This window comes from Athene noctua, chromosome 5 (genome assembly GCF_965140245.1).
Source record: "Athene noctua chromosome 5, bAthNoc1.hap1.1, whole genome shotgun sequence".
In the NCBI taxonomy this organism is placed as follows: domain Eukaryota; kingdom Metazoa; phylum Chordata; class Aves; order Strigiformes; family Strigidae; genus Athene; species Athene noctua.
This window is the reverse complement of record NC_134041.1, coordinates 19,556,502-19,576,205: the sequence shown is the minus strand read 5'-3', so window position 1 is coordinate 19,576,205 and position 19,704 is coordinate 19,556,502. Positions and strand designations below refer to the sequence as shown.

The 19,704-nt window shown below is 39.1% G+C and overlaps 2 protein-coding genes across 4 annotated transcripts in view; one reads left to right on the top strand and one right to left on the bottom strand.

Annotated features, from left to right (window-relative positions):
• BCAR3 (BCAR3 adaptor protein, NSP family member) overlaps positions 1–11,396 on the top strand; it is a 113,459-nt gene extending 102,063 nt beyond the window's left edge. The window contains 8 exon segments of the mRNA XM_074906581.1: positions 624–1,066; positions 1,689–1,789; positions 3,607–4,247; positions 6,966–7,081; positions 7,894–8,065; positions 8,245–8,368; positions 9,172–9,384; positions 10,145–11,396. Coding sequence (XP_074762682.1) covers positions 624–1,066; positions 1,689–1,789; positions 3,607–4,247; positions 6,966–7,081; positions 7,894–8,065; positions 8,245–8,368; positions 9,172–9,384; positions 10,145–10,332 — 1,998 coding nt within the window. The 3' untranslated portion in view covers positions 10,333–11,396.
• A 93-nt stretch (positions 11,397–11,489) lies between these two features.
• FNBP1L (formin binding protein 1 like) overlaps positions 11,490–19,704 on the bottom strand; it is a 57,302-nt gene continuing 49,087 nt past the window's right edge. For 2 of the 3 annotated variants that reach the window (XM_074906583.1, XM_074906584.1), the window contains exons 10-14: positions 17,219–17,328; positions 16,465–16,597; positions 15,920–16,014; positions 15,313–15,461; positions 11,490–14,907 (exon numbers count right to left, since the gene is read on the bottom strand). In XM_074906583.1, coding sequence (XP_074762684.1) covers positions 14,729–14,907; positions 15,313–15,461; positions 15,920–16,014; positions 16,465–16,597; positions 17,219–17,328 — 666 coding nt within the window. In that variant the 3' untranslated portion in view covers positions 11,490–14,728. Of the gene's footprint in view, positions 14,908–15,312; positions 15,462–15,919; positions 16,015–16,464; positions 16,598–17,218; positions 17,329–19,255; positions 19,271–19,704 lie in introns of all 3 variants that reach the window. The other variant, XM_074906582.1, reaches the window with a different exon arrangement.

Sequence of the window (19,704 nt, the reverse complement as noted above, 5' to 3'; positions counted from 1 at the left end):
AGAGCTGCGAGCCGCCGGCTGCCCTTCCCCTCAGTGAGAGCGGGCACAGCAGCCATGTCTGCTGCGCTTAAGATCAGCTGTTAGATCTGTGGTTTATCACATGAAAGGACTACCTCAAAGCAGAAAAGCAGGATTTCTCTGACTATTCCTAGTACTATGCAGTATTCACAAAGAATGAAAAATGAAAGCTTCTGTCACTTAAGGTTACAGCAAAAGGACAATTTCTGGGGTCCTATGGTAATGGCTTCTAAACTTCAGTGTGACTGTCTATTCAGATGCTTTAAACTCTAAAATCCAGAGTCATTGCTTTCCCTTCATGCCTTATTTTCTATTAACAAACTGGAAGACATATATATGAAAAAGTGGATCATGATTCTGGCTGCTGGGCATTTTCCAAGAAGCCCCTCCAGATGTCTGCTGTGAGATGAGCTCTTCATTTTACAATGGGAGACATCCTTCTTCTACCACAGTTCATGCTTTGCTTTGTATTTCTGGCTTTGTCTGTCCTCCCAGAGCAGCCAAATTAAATCCCATGTTTAAGAATATTTTGTTGTGATGTGTTGTTTGATTACTTGCTTTCTGATTCTGAAAGTATTTTTGTGTGTAATTATTTTTCCTCAAAGGTGGCTGAAGGCCTAGTTCAGAGAGATGGAGATTTTCTGATTAGGGATTCTCTCTCCAGTCCTGGGAACTTCGTTCTTACCTGTCAGTGGAAAAATACCTCTCAGCATTTTAAAATCAACAGAACGGTTCTAAGACTCAATGAAGCCTACTGCCGTGTTCAGTATCAGTTTGAACTTGAAAGTTTCGACAGTATCCCCGGCTTAGTTAGATACTATGTTGGGAATCGCACACCGATATCGAAGCAGAGCGGAGCAATTATTTTTCAGCCTATCAACAGGACTGTGCCTCTCAGGTGTCTAGAAGAAAAGTATGGTGTAACTCCTGTCCGACAAAAAGAGCTAAGTATTCCTGAAGGAAAAACAGAAGCTGCAAAAAGGCTGAGTCTTGGTATATCCAGCATGCAATCCCCGGAGCAGAGCATATCCAGAGGAAATCTTTTGAGGTACTTTAATTTTGCTGTCATTATGGAGGGAAATAAGGTAACTCTACCAGCTCCTGCTCTAGGTGAAGTGAATTTTCACTCTGATTTTAGAGGGAAGACTAGACATGAGGGTGTGCAGATTTTTAGCAAAGGAGGTTTTTGCGGGTTTTTTTTCTAAAAATCATTAAATCCAAAGATGAGCGCAAATGTAGACTCTGGAAACAACAGTGGGTGCAACTTGTTCTTCAGTGACTTGGTAAATCTTGACTAGTATAAAACAAAGGATTAAAATAAAATCTTGCTGCTGCTCCTCTAGAGAAGCATTTCTTGTCCGTATTTGACTTCTGCAATAAAAATACCATCTGTGGGATAATGGATCCTAATTTCGGTGTCCAGATCAAACATTCTGTTAAAAAGTCTCAACATTCCAAGAAACACCCTCACGAATGCTGCAGACTCACACACCTTACAGCACATTTCATTGCTACCACAACAGCATGAAGTACCTTCTATTCTTATAAGCTGCCAAGGTGGAAAGCTAAGGATAGTTGCACTGGTTATGATATATTCTGGCAATTAGGTATGTATGCTAAGAGTGTTGGATATATTGATATGGTTTTGTTTGCATTTTTGTTTACCCTAGAAACAAAGAAAAATGTGGTAGCCAGCCAGCTAGTTTGGATCATGTTCTGGAGAAAAGATTCCCTTTAAAGGCTCACCAGTCAGAGAGCTATCTGCTAATAGGTATGTTTTGTAGTTAAATGTTTCATACTTAGAATCTGCGTGTGCCCAGTTTGTTACACTTCAGACCAAAGTACAACTGTTGAGTGTGTGTGTACTGTATATACAGTCATATTTAATGGCCAACATAAGCTGTGTTAGCATAATGCTTGCTCTTTAAGTCATTGGAACAGGTTTTTTAGTTACAGTGCACCAACTAGTTGAGTACCTTAGCATACAAAAGATGTGTGCTACACCAAAAAAATGACAGCTACAGTTGGCATTAATATCTTTTTTGACAGTGTTACCTTTCCTCACTTGTGCTTTACAAGAACTGACTTGTTTCACTCGTGTCGTTCTGACAGAAGTCTATTAAGTAGAAGTGATGTGTCATAGAAATCCTGGTAACTGTTTTTTCTCAGGGTAAAGTGTGCGGATGTGGTAGTGCTTCAGTTCTGTCCTTCTGTCTGTCTCAATATCTCTTCCCCCCCCCCCCCCCCCCCCCCGCCCCTCCAATCCCTTTTGTTTATCATTCCTTTTGCTGCTCTCTGGTTCCACAGCCACTGTCATTGTCTTCCTCCAGTGATACAGGGTGTACCAACACTTGATCAGTTGTTGGTTGTGGCTTTTTCTTTCTCGGATTCTTCAGAGGTTTAAGCAATTGTTTCCATACTAACAATACTAACATATTGTGTAAAGAAGCTTGCAATGATGCATCTGTTCCCACGTGGACAAATTCTAGTCTTTGACTTCCAAGGCTGCTAATCATTTTGAATATGGTAGCTGTTAAAATTTACAGTGCCTATTGTGGACTTTTTGAGACAAAGATAATATGAAGTGTTTGTATAGTATGATGTATTTTGATAGAAAGGGGTGCTCCTGTGTTTAACAGTGGGATGGACAGACATTCATAAAACAAGTTTCTGTCTATGTATAGTTGAATTTATTATCTTATTCCCATCCAAACTTTTCTTTTGGTACTGTAACAGTTAACCTGAAGAGTACTGATATTCATTTTGTCATAGGGTCCTCCAAGCAGGTTCTGGTATCATGCTGCTTATGAGTGGTGATGGGCTGTGATTTGCAGATTTTGTTGTCTGCATAACTTGAGAGCCAGCTGGAAACAAGCAGTAAAGCTCACATGATGCAACTGGCTGCTTTGCTGTAGATGCCAGCAAATGCACTGAGAACTGCAGATTGGGAATGTCTGATATAGGGTTCAGTGCTATATCAGATGCTGAGGTTTGCATGTGGAATGAGTACAGGATGAGACATAAATACACAGAAGTATATGGATGTGTTTCTTTACACATTTGGCTCTTCAAATCAGCCACTGTTTAGGAAAAAGATTAGCATCCTTGAAATTCATTCCTTCCATACCTTATTGCAGGTTCAGGCTTGACTTTGGGAAGCTTTTCTTTCATCTCAAACTTGTCATTCTCAGAAATGACTCATCTTTAATGTGGTGTGGCTGGAAGTTTCTGCTTTTATAGCCTTGATCAGGTTACAAAGAAACCTCCTATTCCAAGCCATGGAGACTATCCAGCTCTGACAGTACAGCCTATGTATGCAGCAGGCACTGAATTATTGTCAGCATTACCACAGAATAATATTATGGTGCAGCTGTTCTGTGTATTTGGGATTTTGGGAGGATCAGCAAGTGAATGGAATTTGCTTGCTAGCTCATTCCTCAAAATACAATTTCATATACATTTTTGTCAGCAAGTAATTGACATGAACTGACAATATTTTCCTCAGGAAATAGCATTAAGAGATGAACCCTGGGGCAGGCATCAGGAATTGTATGTTTTGGCCTTCTAAAATACCATTTTCCCTTGCAGGTTCAAGACATCCATCTCGATTACCTGAAGCAGATGCAGACTCCTGTCCAAGCTCTCCTGCATTTAGAACAGGCAGTGAACCTTCTCTAAGCCCCACAGTTGTTCAGAAGGTGACCTCAGAGTCACAAGTAGGAGAAGCTCTTAGAGGATCAGACAGTCAGCTCTGTCCAAAGCCTCCACCAAAACCCACCAAAGCACCCCTGATGAAGCCCCTAGGTTCTCCTTCGGCTTCCTGCAGTTCAGAAGGACACTACTGTGAACTAAGGCCCACCAGAGATCCTGCAGCAACAACACAACTTTTATGTCAGAAAAACAGCTATGTGGAACATCTGACACAAAAGGAGAGGGGACCACACTCTTTCAGGAACTCTGAAACAAACTATTTGATCCTGGAAGATGACCCTACAATGAACACTGCAGATCCTTTAGAAGCTTCAGCTGAGATGACTGAAGAAGACAGCATATTTTCTGCACCTGTTCTTGAGACAGTGTCTAGTTTTAAACCAAATGATTTTGAATCCAAACTGCTTCCTCCTGAAAACAAGCCATTGGAAACATCAATGTTAAGAAGAGTTAAGGAGCTTTTCACCAACAACAATCCAAAGATTATTGCACAGCATATTCTTAGAATGGACTGCAAGGTAAAAAAAAAAAAAAAAAAAAAAAATAAAATTGTGCAAGTTTAGACTTTTAAAAGAACTCATTTTAAAAGATTGATAGGTAGATTTGCAGCTAATGTAATAAATGTATTGGCTTGCTTGCAGGAATTGGTAGGGTGGGTTTTTCCCCCCCCCTTTGGAGAACAAGAATGCTTAAAAACCCTTTGGACTACAGGTCTCCCACCATCCATGACTTTAGACTCAAATTCTCAGTGTTCCATACATCTTTTTAGTCTCCTATCAGTTGCTGTATATCTGTGATCCAGCTTTTCTTCTATACTGGAGGAAAAGCCATCTGTGCTGTAAAGCATTGTGGAAAGAACTGATCGTGACAGGAAATAGCTAGTTAGCTTGCAAGGGCAAACAGTAGACAGACATTACCTGGTTGTCATACTGCTAGCCATAATAATCATGTTCAGTGGAACTAAATAAACTTCTAAAACTAGCTGCTCTTCTAATCACTGTCTGAGGCTCTGTCTTACAGCTGGATAGATGGTGTGGGAACATAGCTATCAGGACTTCTGCATTTCTCTCCTATGAGAGAACTGTATTGCTAGTGGAATTGTTTGGAAAGATGTAAAACCACAAAGAACTATGTTTCATAATGTAGACTTTGTTCAGCTGACAGGGCTTGGAGATCAGTTATTGGATCAGAAATACAGAAAGACAGAAGTAGTCATGTCCTTATGAGATGATGACTTTGTGTAATAAAAGAAATGCAATTGCAGTTGAATCTGCACAACTTTGCTGGGTGCTGTACCTGCCACAGAGTAGCTACAGGAACCAAGTGTGATGGGCTTTGTTGGTTTTTGGTTGTTTGGGTTTTTTTTTTTTTTAAGAGCAGCTTGAGAAGCAACACACATGGCAAGTGTGGGCAAGTCCATTCCAGGCAAGAAAGGAAGTGGGAATGGTGGTGCTCCAGGAGAAACATGTCTGTAGCACCCTGCTAGTGCTGCTGCACTGATTCACACCCTAGGTCTGGGGACAGTTCACTGGAGAGCAGCAGTGGGATGAGTGTGTGTGAGTGCCTGCCAGCTGCTGGGATCCTGCCAACCTCTCCTCAGTAGCAGTGTTGGCTGCTGCTAAAGTGAGGCTTCATGCAGACATGGTGACTCAAAAAACACTCAGCTTCACAACTGCTTGGTCTTTTCAGAAGTGATAGATCAGGGCTTCTTTACTATGGTTCCAAGAGTAGCAACAGCATTCTCTAACATTTTCGTTCCAAAATTCACCTTTTCCTCCTTCAACCTAGTAACAATAACCAGAATGTCTTTTAATATATTGTTAAAGAATATGCTGCTTCAAGGCAGAAGATATGCATGCCTTAACGAAGTGGTAAGGAGTTTTTTATATGTATTACTCAATTAGCTCATTATTAGTCTCCTTATTTTAAATCCTACAAACTTTGGAATGGAGCCAGGGAAACTGGCCTGCTGGAGGTGTGGGAGCCTGTACAGTTAATTAAGAATCACTGGAGTGTTTTACAGAAGCAGATTTTTGGATTTTGGAGCAGAAACAATAACTAGCTGTGACATGTAGAGAAGTCTATTTTACCTTCATCTCACAGTGCTTGAGAGCCAACGACTGTCACTCATTGGTAACTTGTTTAGTGCTCCTTCACTGATAAGAACTGCATGACACAATGGGATTGGCATGTGAACTGGGCAAGAATAATGCTTTGTACTGAGATCTGTGATAAGGTCAAAGTTTGTAGGTCTTGCGGCATCAGTAGCTCAGTTTGCCTTTTAAATAATGACATTTCTAATAATGAAAGCAGCACCCATATATGTAAGTGATAGAGTGAGTATCTGCCACTTGTATGACTGAGAGGGCTTTTTGTGACAGACTAGCGATCAGTGTATTTCCCAGGGCTTCATATCATTCCTGTGTCTCTAGAAGTGAAACAGGTTTCTCTACAGTCCTAGTTTTTGTACCAGTGAGGCTTGTTGTGTGGCCCAGATTGCTTTCATCTTTTCAAAACCAAGAAGACCTGCTGATGGGTGTATCAGAAAATAGCAGGCAGATTGGTTTGTAAATGTGTCAACATACAGGCCTTAAACCAGCAGATAATCTCACATTATCATATTCATGTGGTTTTGCTTGTAATTAGCATATATAAGTTATTGATATAACCGGTAGCTAATCCTGTATGATTAAAAAGCAAAGACAAATCGGCGAGTGTGTCAGCTTTCGCATACTGACTTCATTAGGCACTCAACATTCAGTGTCCTCCTTTTAAAGTCCTTTTACTAATTAATTCTTATTAAGACCCTGTGGCGTAATCCAAAATTGCTCTGAGCAGTCAACTTTTTAGAAATAAAGGTGAAGCAAATGTATACATCTTCAAGGCCAAAGAGCAGTGCCCCTCTGACAAGGATCAGGCCAAGAGAGCACCCCATTTCCTGGAGCTTGCATATGAATGTCCTTCTGGAAATGGACAATGGAAGTTTGATAAAGCATTTTGGTCACACCTTTTATATGTTTTATGATGGCTGAATCATGCAAAGAATATTTTATTGGTCTTTTTACGCAAGGCACTGAATGTAAGTTAATTTTTTCTTAGATGACTGTGTTCTAATGTTGCACACTGTGCACTTAGCTTTCTATGCTCCACACTAATCTGAAGGACTTGTACATGGCTAGGGGATTTTTTTTTTAAGTTAGTTTCAAAACTCATGCAGAAACTTTTGTGCTTGACAGGTGGCAAGGATACTAGAAGTTTCTGAAGAGATGAGGAGGATTATGGGCGTGAACTCTGGTCTGGAACTGATTACCTTGCCTTATGGACATCAACTGCGCCTTGACCTAATTGAAAGGTAAATGTTCCTGTTACTCATTTCCAGGGCAGATGGCCAGAAGATCAGAGAGCATTGCTATCTTGTACTCTACATTTTCTCCAAGAATGCTGTCATGCACGTTTCCTGAATTCTTGTGTACAGAAGATAATTTAATGAGATGGCATGTAACTTCTTTTTGCATAGGAGAAATTCCTTAAGGTCATAGGGCAACTCCATGCATTTAATCCAGGGATAGGGGAACTGTATTGAAAGGAGGGTCCTTAGAGTGGCCAAACACCCTCCTTTAAGAGCTCAGGTAAACTAAAGTTCAGGGGACCTAGAATCTAGCTGAGCATGTAAATGTTTGTGGAAGAGATTGAAGGTAGGAGACTTCTGCAACTGAGGACTAGGCTAGAGGATCTAGTAAAGTGAAAAACTATCAGCAAAGCTTTCTGTAAAACCTCTGCACAAGGAGCAACAGTTAGCGTGCTCTATCTCTGATCTAGCTTTTCTGTTTCTCTGATTCAGATTTCAGTAGTTTTAGTTGCTGAAATTTGAGTGTGGAGGCCAAAGGGAATTGGGGCAATTTTCCCAAAAGTGTTCATTCATTCATTGCTTGGGTAGAAATTTAGTAGTAATATAGTAGTAATAGCTTAGGAAAATCTATTAAAACACAAATTCAAGGTCAATGTATATAGTCTATATAATGGCATTAATGTTTTCAATACAAAGATGTCAGTTTGCAGGGCACACCAAGATACTGAAATATATCTGATCTTCTCTGAACACACAAACAGCATAACATATGATTACTCATTTGTAACCAGTAGTATAATTTGTTTCACTTACAGACACAATACCATGGCAATTGGAATAGCTGTGGATATCTTGGGTTGCACAGGAAATCTAGAAGATAGAGCAGCAACATTAAACAGGATCATCCAAGTCGCAGTGGAGCTGAAGGACTCGCTGGGGGATTTGTATGCCTTTTCTGCCATTATGAAAGCACTTGAAATGCCACAGGTAAAAAACTGTTTCTCTTTATGTTCCAAAACATGGAGTCATTTGATGGTCTATTTAATTTATGCAGTTTCTTCAAGACTAGATACACCACCAGAACAGAAACTTCATCACTAGCAGGGTGTTTTTACTGTGAATTGCTATGGAGTCAGTAATGGGTATTCTCTATTTTGTATGAACAGGTCACTAGGTTAGAACAAACCTGGACCTCTCTAAGACATCATTATACCCAGACTGCCATTATCTATGAAAAGCAGCTGAAGCCATTTAGCAAAGCTTTGCATGAAGGAGAAGATGAGTGGAATAGTGAGTATGAGTGACACTGGTTTCCATTTAGCCTTTTACCTCTCCCACTACTGCTTTCCTGTGTCCAGAGACAAGGTAGCTGCTGGTTCCGATAGCTGTGCATCATGTGTTAAAATGACTATGTGAACTTGTACAATGCAGTATAATTCAATGAAATAGAAGAGTCTGCCAGCCACACATCCGTATGTGCTTGTCCGCACGTGTGTACCTGTGCAGAATATAACATTCTACCCAAACCCACACATCCTCCTTGTGGAGAAGAAACTGAAACACCCAGCATCATCTTGCCTCAGATCTCCTTCTTCCTCAGAGGAGTTACTTCTGGAAAATTTTGCTTTTTATTTGCTTTGCCTCTTGGGATGAGGACAAATCCTCAAATTCAAAAAAGGGGTTAGTCAATCGATTCCTTTGATCACATCCAGGTGCTCCTGTATCAGATTCTTTGCAGCTCTAGTCTCTAAAGGGGTGCAAGGCAGAGATAACATTTGTCTAAGACAATGGGTGTAGAAGGAAAAACGTGTTAGCCTCACAGAATTTACTGGGATGACCCAGATTTTACATCAGTTTAAAATGTGTGCCATGGTCCAGTAAGTCAGCAGAGCCTTCTCCTGTAGCAGATAGTTTTCCCACACTAATTTGTCTTAACCTTCTCCCCCAGCCAGTTCACTGGAAACTTGGTAAGAGATGTGTGTGGAAGACAAATAGTAGTTTCTAACTTTGAAAAGAATACTGCAGTTAAAATACCTTCTTCAATGAGCAGGTTTTATGGTGTCTGATACGATGTTTGTTACTCTTTATCCTAGAGACCGTCAGTGCTCCACAGAATGCTGTAACAGTGCCACTGCTGATGCCTCTCATTACCTTGATGGAGCGACAAGCTGTTGTTTTTGAAGGCATGGACATGTGGGAAAGCAGTGACCAAAGCTGCGAAATAATGCTCAAGCACTTGGCCACAGCTCGTCAGATAGCACAGAACGCAGAAACATACAGCCTGACTGCAGAACGGATGCTGGAAGGTAGGGAGCACTAGCAGGAGAAGTTGCTGCACGTTAATGGAATTTGTGGGTTATGTCTGAAGAGTAAGTTCTCTGCCTAAGTGCCACTAAAAGTCAGTGCAAGAAATTCTTCTCTTTTGTGGGAGCTGAGATAGTAGCAAATGTCCTGCAGGAAACTTAGTCTAAGGACATCATCAGTATTGTTCAAAAGCAGACAGTAATTTTTGCTAAACATAGTCAAAGTTCCCATGACTTAATATGCTGACCCTTCTAGCAACTAAATGGAAGTACAGTAAGGACCGAGGATAACTTCCAGTCTTCTGTACAATTTAAAATTCCTACTCTTTGTTTTTTGTGAATAAAATATCACCCATCATAAAATCCTTTAGAGCAGCACAAAATGAACACTGAGATCTCGACTGCTTGTGGCCAGAAAGCTGCAATGTTAAGGGAAGGGAGAGAAGTGTGTTTCTACAGGCAGCATGTACATATACATCAGTAATTATATTTAAGATCAGGCTATAATGAGAATTCTAAAGCATTAGAATTGAGGAAAGGGCAGCCTGTCCCAGTGTCCTCTCCCTAGAGACCTTTGTGTGCTACTAGAATGTCACAAATGGAAAGGATTTTCACTGTTTCACTAACTTGTTAAAATCATTGTGCAAAAGGAACCTAGCACACTGAAGCTTATCTTATTTGGAGGGAATACAGTTTAAAAGCCCTTTCTTCCAATAAAAAACTTGCCTGATAGTGATACTGTGGGATTCTTTTTATTTATTAGGTTTCCAGCCAGATGAAGAGATGAGTGAAATCTTCAAGACAGAATTTCAAATGAGATTGCTCTGGGGCAGCAAAGGAGCACAAGTTAATCAGAATGAAAGATATGAGAAATTCAGCCAGATTTTAACTGCACTTTCCCGAAAACTGGAACCTCCTCCAGTGAAGCACGTGGAACGACTAAGTATATAAGACTCTGTAAACACTATTTAAATGATTGATATACTTGAAATAACCTTAGCTTTCTTTTGGCAATTTGATACTGCACAAACTTCTTGCATTTCACAAGATGTTTAGAATTTTTAACTGCACAATGCACACTTGTTCTAAAACTACTGATTTCTACACAAATTATTTATTTACTGTGTCACCAAGTCATTTAATAATCCCTTTAAACACTTAGGTTATCCCTGTAATACAGCTTCCTGTATTTCCTCAGAGTTGCAACGTTTTGATAATGCCTAAGGGCACTGGCATCTTAATATGAAGCAAGTAGTGTAAATAAAATGATAGATTAAGTATGTGACATGGCAGAAAATCTGTTGTACAATATTCCTTTAATGAATATAAAACACTGTACATAGAATTGTGAATTAAAGTGTATCTTTATGCAAAATAATTTGCAGATCACAGAAATACTGCAGGTTACAGAAATGATTCTTTATCTGTGACCACAACAGTAGGCTCAAATATTGCTGTACGTAGGGGAAGTAGGAAAATCAGTTGTGTGTGTGTTTTGGGACAACTTACATTTGTTTTTAAGACAGCATCTGTAGTACTTTGGCTTTTGCTGGAGCCTGAACAACAGCTACGCTGCCAGGAATGAATAATGAAATGGCAAGAACAAACAATCCAGATAATTAAAATGCTTTCAGATCTGAGTAAATGTGGGTGTATGTATATGTTAAACTTGCTTCATTTACTGAGGTGAATCACTTTGGTAAGTAGGTGGGGTTTTTTTTCCTTTGGATGAAGGCAAAAGCATAAGCTTTAGCACTTTTCATAGGAAATCGGTGTGTGTGGTGTTTATATAAAGAGTGCTTTTGCAGCAAATTCCACTTTGTCACATACAGAACTGGCATATAAGCATTATCCTCAGAAGTTGTATAAATATTTAAGCAAGAACTATGGCTAGAGCTGCATGTGCTCACTGTCAGTAAGCCCATTTCTGGAGTGAGATGGTACTTACAGCATTGAGTAGGCCAGCATCAAAATAGTATTACCTGTTCTCCCCATCTGCAATCACAGCAGAGGTTCTACCTCTGTAAGAAGAGGTGGTGACAGACCTCATGCTGAACACCTCCCTGTCAATCTTAACAGAAGACAAATGGGGAAGCTAATGACTTAAGACCATGAAAAGATTTTTTTATTCCATGAAAATATTCTCAACAGAGAACACTATTTTTAAACAAAGCATTTAACATTTAGGAAATCAACATGTGCACAAAAAAGGATTAAAAATTACTCGAAAATGTAAGATTCTTTAAGACAAGTCACGTTCAGAATTTTAGAATAAGTGATTTATAACTAGCTGTGCAAGTACAAATGTTTTTTTCCTATGTTTCATAACCCTCATACAAGTTGCACTATCCCTTGTGAAAGCAACTTGCCTCCAAAGGAAGCAAATCCCGGTTTTAGAAAAACAAACAGTAGCGTGAAAAGAACATTTAGTCCTTTACCAGGAAGTGTTATTACTGACCTGCAAGGCTGTTAAGCCAGGCAAACCATAGGCCCTTTAGCAGAAGATACACAGATCACATTTCCTCCTTTTCTCTAACATTAAAATAAAAAGCACTAGGTTTAAAACAAAAACAAAACAAACCCAACAACCCCCAAAAACCCCCCAAACCCAAAAAACTACCTAAGTAGTTTTGTCAGTATTGAGTAATGTCACATTATTATATAAATAACCCTGTATACAAGCTCCAAAAATCTAAACTTTAGAGTTTAATAGCCCCCATAATACACTAGGTCAAGCTGTGTAATAGTGGTATACATAACAAAAGGAATAAACCCCCTACACAAGTCACTCGTTCAGTTTTACTGGTAGTACAGTTCCTAATAACACTGAAATTAAAAAGAATCCAGCACTGCTGCATCCAAATATTGCTTCAGACCCCAGAAAAACAGGATGTTTTGATTATTATTTAATTAATTTCCCCAAACAGCAGGTGGCTGGGTTGACAAGCTTGCTTTGATACAAGTATCCCTCCCCCCAACATCTCTAGTCTAATTCTTATCACCCTAGTAAATCAGATATGATGTATTTATTAATAGAACCACAAATGGGAGGCAAGACAACATAAGCAATAGGGGCACTGCAGACAACTATATTTACACATATAAACATATCCAAATTTCAATTGTTTACAAGTAAAAGTGCACATAGATCATTACGAAGTATCACTCAAATTTCAACCGGTCCATACAATGAAGCATCACCTGGAAATGGACTAGCACTGCAGTAATTAAAATTGGAACTTCATAGTGAAAAACTAAAAGACAGTTTCCATAAAAATATTCTAAAAAATACTAAAGTCAAATGAAGAGATACACGTTTCAATGTATAAAATTCATGATGCACCATGTATCCAGTAAAGTAGAGCTCTAGAAAACACCTACCGTGGCTACCTCAGCAGCTGCAGCACTGCGGAAAGAGCTGAGACACAAAGCCCTTTGTGGGATACTGTAAGTGGTAGTGTTGGCAAACAACAGATTTAGGCACTCTAGTTTAAGGCAGCATTTGAATGGCAAGTGGTTGACCTCTGACAACAGTCATTAGCTTGCAGTGGTAAATCTCTCTGGTGGTGTTCCAGGTTTTCAGTGCTCACAACAGGTTACTGAAGTGCTGAAGGTGGACCACAGTTCTAGGAGTTTCTCTTGATTGCATTGGAGGCTAGAGCTGAGATGTATGACTTCCCCAAATCAACACAAATACATTATGGTCTCTTATCAGTTATGCCAAAAAACTGGAATGTAATGATGGTTGCAGTGGTATAGTTATAGCAGCATACATGGATACTGGGATGAAACTCTAGTGCTGAAGGTATTTAAAGAAAATGATTTGTTACAAAATAAGACAAGCAATGATGGCAAAGTGTTATGTAGACATGCCTGACTGTCCGAGGCATGCAGGAGGAGGTTAATGGCGAGCATGGAGGTGGCACAGGCAGACTGATAACTGACAATGGCTCTAAATGACCGCCAATTAAAATGAGATGGAAAAGAACATAATTGAGAGAACCAAACCAGCACAAGCTCAAATATAGTTTGTGCGTGTGGGACAATCTAGGACCATGAAAATAAAGCAATTTTAGGAGCAGTAGCCTTTTTACTCTGGTAATGGAAATCTATTTTCCTGCACAAATTGAAGAATTTGTAATATGTCCTTACCTATGTATGGAGATGCTAAGGTGTTAGTGACTAAATGTATGTCTGCATGCATCCATGCAACTAGCTTTTCCCCTTGGGCCTCCCAGTCTAGCACCCCCCCACCCCCACCCCCCCCGCAGCTGCATGTAACCTCCTTCAAGATCTCGCCCATTTTCTCAGAAACCCGCTTCAGGAACCTGCAGTCCAAGAGGAAAAAGAAAAGAACAAAGTTACTGAAGGCCTTTAGAAGACAGAGAAGCGTGCTCAGTTCAAACAGGCCATTCTCAGTGGCTAGGCATTAGCCTTGTACGTAATTCCACAAACTCTCATTAGAAATACGACCCACAGCTTTTTCTTTTCCCTAGTAATCAAGTAGAGCAATGCAGTTTCCAATCCTCAGTGATTTAACAGTGAGGGGAATCACTGTACATTTAAGACCTTGATTTCAAACTAAACATGATGCAATTCAAAGACAGCTTACAGACACGGATTAAGAATATAAAATCATTCCCTTTTCAGGATGAGAGAGCGGTTTCAGTAGGACATCAAGCATTACAGGGGGTCTCTTTTTTGTTTGTTCAAGGTATCTAGAGTTAATAAAGCTGTGTCCAATACACAACATTCTACATTACAAGTACTGAAAAGGAAGGAGAGAGGCAGGTCAGTGGACTTTCTGTCCTTGATCAGAATGTTTCTTCCTGAGTATTTTTGTTGAGCTTTCAGAATCAGAAAACATTTTCCTGTTTAAGAAGTGAAAGCTGCCAAGTATTTGCTAAGGAAGGAAATTAATGATTTTCAGTAACTGAGTTCAGTTAGTTATTAGAGGAAAAAACCCTCTTTTAAGCATATAGTTTAAGTCATAAAAGTGGGAACAGTAAATCTTAGAGATCTTTAAAATGAAGTAATTTCAGCTCTGTAAAAAACAAGCAGGAATCCTGGTCTCTTTCAGTTTAATAGCTGAATTGGATTTAGTGCTTTGTAAAGCAGGAGCACCACATCAGCTAAACAAAGCAGGAGACGGTGGGCAAAATTACAGACCAGTGTAAAATGCATAATTTAATGTGGTCATCTCTGAAAAAAGCTATAGCAAACTCACATTGCAAACAACAAGCCATTGCTGGCTTCTGAATTTCTGAGGCTTTCCATAAACCTGTGTAACTTACTATTTTTCCACTATTTTCCCTGGAATGTACAACTGAAAGCTGCCAGTTTACTGTTAGATATAGGTTACTGCACCTTTGCTGTTTTTCTCTAGCGTTACATCTATATACGATGTTGGCACATAGCCTTCCTCTCCATTATGTCTTCGAGCTCTTGTCCACCCATCTCCTTTGTCCTCCTCAATAATGTATAAAATTTCCCCTTCTTTCATTGCTAGAGTGCCTTCATTATGACCTGGGAAAAACAAAAGGCAAAGAAGTCTTAACGTTCAAACAGAATTTCAAGTCATCTTTTTCCCAAGGCATAGTTTCCAGATATTATATGTAAACAGGAAGAACAAAAAATCTGTGCAAGAGAACATATGGTCAAACAGGCTTACAGACAAAAACCTAGCCCAATTTGTAAAGCTGAATATTTGCCAATAGCTGCGCTAATATTTATCTTAAAACAGCACAACTGTGTTCTGACAACAAATTCATGAGTACTGCTCATGAATTAAAGTGATTTATAAAATATTTCCACTGATCTTATAAGCAACTAGTTGCTCATACAGTTCATTTACTTTTAAATCATTTTACCTGTCTTCTCTAGAACAAATAATCCATGACCGTCAATCCCCGTGCCTGTTGTTAACCTTACCATCAAACGGATATATTGCCTTGCAGTGTCCTATAGCCGGTAGTGGATCATCGTCTTCAAACTCATCATCAAACTCACTGGGATGTGCATGCTGCTGTGGTGGGCCTCGAACCTCCTGATTGGCATCATCTGTGTAACTTCCCTCCGGGCTACAATGCAACGATGGGAGTGTGAGGACTCTGAGGAGTTCTTAGCAATAAAGCTCAGAACATAACGTGCATCACAGAGAGGGCAGGCTGGGGGCAGTGCTCTGGGAATGCCCATTAGCAGTTTTTGTCTTTACTGCTGGAGGTGATTTTCTAAAAATACTGATCTAACAAAGGCTTGGACTGAATTCTGCGGCAAAACCAAACAAATTTGACATACTTGTCTCACAATGGAGTAAGATAGCTTTAAAAGACACTGCTATTTAATGAGCAGGTGTTTCGATTAGATGGGTTTTTATATTACCATGACATGAAGTGACCTTCAGAATTCAGAACCAGGAAGATTTGCCTTTAGAAGGACATAACCTTTTGGAGGATAAGTAACAACCATCACCTGTTAACTATCAGAAATGCACCAATTCTAGCATAAGGTATAAAAGCAGTAGGGACAGAATAGTGACCTCTCTCTGCCCTGGGTCACAAGGTGGTTGATATCACTGCTGTGCCGCCTGTCGCTTCTGGCCGCTACTTTACCTTCAACTTCAGAGAGCCAGGCCTTGGGGGGAAAAGAGACAAATACTGTGTCAAAGAAAATTTGATTCTAAACCAGAAAATACCATTTAACAAATGCACTTATCTGTACACAGCCACACAGACTTGTATTCACATGTGAAGTCTCAGAATAACTTCACATGAAGCTTAAGCCTATCCTTCCTGCTTAGCCTATACTCCATACTAGTCTTAAGGAAAAAAAAAATTTTTAATCACATGTGATTTTACAAGTAAGTTATTAATAAGGAATTCTTCCAAACAGTTTACATCTTTAATAATGTACATCCTTATTCTCGTTCCATGAACATACTTGAAAATATTGCATCCCACCAAAAAATTGTATGGGGAATGCTTTCTTAAGTAATTTTTCTGGGTGCTGTAGTTATAACCCATATGACAAACTACAATTTTACCACTCATTTACATTTTCCAAGGAATTGTTTTAGAGTTTAACCTCATTCTTGTGTATTTCCATCCGAAGACGGTCCATGTTGCTCATAGTCTCAGTTAGTTTTGGTTGCAAACTGCCTGGATCACCCATCTGGGGATTTTTCTCATAAACGTCCTTCATCTTGATGAGAGCATCTCTACAAACATACAAAATCCAATAATAATTATAGAAATTACATACATCAGTACTGATTCGTTAAATCTAAAACAACACTTATGTGTATGAGATCCTGACCCCTGATTAGACACTAAGCACAGACATGAGGAACTACTGCTCCCCACACCATGCCTAAATCCTTGTTCCATTCTGTCATCTCAGACCTCTGCCTTCCTTTCTTGTGTCGTGCACAGCCACAAAAGGACTCCAGCTGCCGACTGTTCCCTATCTAGTCTCAATACTGTTTCTGGTATCATTTGTTATACACAATTTCCTCCTTACTAATAATGTTCTTTTCGTAATGCACCAAGTTGCAGCTCTCTTGCTCAACAGACCTACACGTTTTTGTTTTTGTTTTTTTTTAATGCATGCTTTTAGATCCAATGTTTCCTATGCAATGTTAGGATGGAAACGCATACTGTAGTAAAGCAGAAGGAAGCAATGCTAACAGAATTTTGTACCATAAACCATGAACAAAAAAATGCTTTGTAATAGCCTGGACTAGTATATTCTCTCCTGGCTTCAGAGCACTGTTGGCTTAGGCACAGCACTTCAAAAGAAACAGAGAGAACCATGACAAAACTCAAAAAAATGCATTCACTTTTGGTCTGTTTCCTTCTGTAGTTCTCTGTTAAGTTCATCGATCCTCTGTTGCAGCTTCTTGCGTCTTTGTTCTGGTGGGAGATGGCTGAAGTCTTCTAGTGCAGGGCCCTGCAAGTAGAAATACTATTAGACAAGTAACAGGCACATACCTGGACAGCTGAAGTGACATACCCACACACGGACAGTGTTCACTGGAAGCAGGATGGACCTCCTTAAAAACTCTACTTGACACACAGCTCTATAAAAGACCGCAACAGAAAAAATGCACATTCTTGCTGCCAGATCGTAGTCATTCATTCAGGGTTCTTTCTGCCTTCTGTAACAGCTGGCTTACAGATGTAATTCAAATTTGTAGACTTCACTATTTTTCTGAAAAGCTGAGCCATGTACCTCCTGTTATATCCACTGCAATTAAAGCAGTTTTAGAAAGGACAGAATTAATTACCACAGAGTAATTTCAGTCAGAACAAAAATCTGAGATGTGTATATAATAATAAAATAATATATATAATTGATTCTTTCTCTGGTGTAAGTGTTCTATGGCAATTTGGATGCTATCAAAAGAAAAATTTTGTGTTTTGGCTCTGCACTCCAAAGTACTATTATCTGGTTCTCTTCCAGAAGTTCAGCAATCTTGCTAGAAAACATGTTAAAACTTAGAAAGTTCTGATGCATTTTTGCCTCAAGTAAAACTAGTTCGTAGAGCACAGAAAAAGCCTTTACAACATCAAAATTTGTTAACCTGAATCAAAACTTGCTCAAAAATTCCAAGTCACCTTTTTCATTATAAAAGCTACTGTTACAGGGAGGGGAAAAACCTCTTACTTTCCAAATTATTATTTTTAAAATCTTAAGACCATCTCTCATTATGAGCCTAAACCTGCAAGGGTTTGATTGCAAACTTCTGCCAAGATTATAACCACACTTGGGTGTAAAAAGCATGGGAAGAGATTTTTTACCTATCTTGTGAGTTTGTTGTGAAAACTCTTCCCTCAAGGTGACAGTCACCAACAGTGTAAAGAAGGAAATATGGTACACATCTTAGTTACAGAAGTTAAGTTACAATACTTGTGTCCTCGTTGCCTAAGAAGGTTGGTTTTAGCACAAGAAACCCACTTGCCATTACAGTAACCCTCCCTGGAAGCAAACCAAACCGGACAGCATTTCTTTTGTCAAGAAGAAACTTGACAAATTGGACTGTCAAGATTTTGACACAAGAGCCTTAGGCTCAGGTGCCAATTTTCCGATACCCCCTCTTAAGATCTTCTTGCCCCTCAACTTGTTTCTTTTGCACTTGTAAAATCATAATCTCACTGCTTTTTAAGAAGGGAATACAAGGCACTATAAAAGCAGGGAAATCAAGATAGGATGTTTCCAGAATAAAGCAGAAGTGTTTCTTTCTGGAGGGGAAAAAAATAATTAAAATCCTTTCAGGTGCTTTTACACAGTACAAAAAAACCAAAGAGACAATCACATTCTCTGTATCATTCTTCCTTCCAGGTCAGTTAAAACCAGAGTATCCTACGGCAGTAATCAAAAGAAATGAGGTCTTTTTGTGAGTTTTTACTGGTTTACTCTGCAAAACAACAATATCGATTAAGTTGTGGTTTTCATTTAATATAACAGGTTTCTAATATTCCTAAGCATAAAGGATCATTCCCCTGCCATTTTTTGGATTACATTCAAAGGAGTTAATTTTGCAGTGTTCAGTATTGTAATCTTTTCATATACCTATGTTATGCTGCTTTAACAATTTTCCTGACAAAGAGAAATCACCAAGTATTTCCATCATGACTAACTCTTGAATACTGGTCAACCCTAAAATTCCAAAATCACAGGTTTAGTTGCAGCCAGATCACAAGTCTAATTATCTCACATTAAGCATGGATGATTAAGACTGTGTATATGAGTGGAAAATCTGACGATGTATTTCAGCACCTGAATTAAAGCAGATATGATATGGAAACACTTTCAAAAGATTACTTTCATGCTATCTTAGCAGAAGTACAGCAGACAGATCAGCACACGGGCTTACCATCTTCACCGACCACTGCACAGTTCATTTGAAAACAGAAAGAAACGGGAAATTATTCACATGCAACGACCAGTTACGAAAATGATTAATGCCTAAAAATGTATCTTTAAATATTACTTAAGGATTAAAATTTTAATTTATAAAAAAACATTCTGCTATGAGCACAAGAAAAGCAATACAATAATCAGAAATGCTCTTCTGCTTCAAGAATTACTGATTTTAATAATTACTAGGTGATAATGGGTAGTGTAACATGGAATTCTAATACACAGCTTAATTAAGGTACTTTTGAATTTTAGTGTTTTGAGTAATATACTCAAGGAAGTAGGAAAAGAAACAAACACACAGCCAACACTGCACAAAATAGCAGAATTTGATGATGATGAAGGGCTGGTCAGCCATATGCAAGTAATTTGTTAATTATAGCTAACAATCCACTACCATCACTT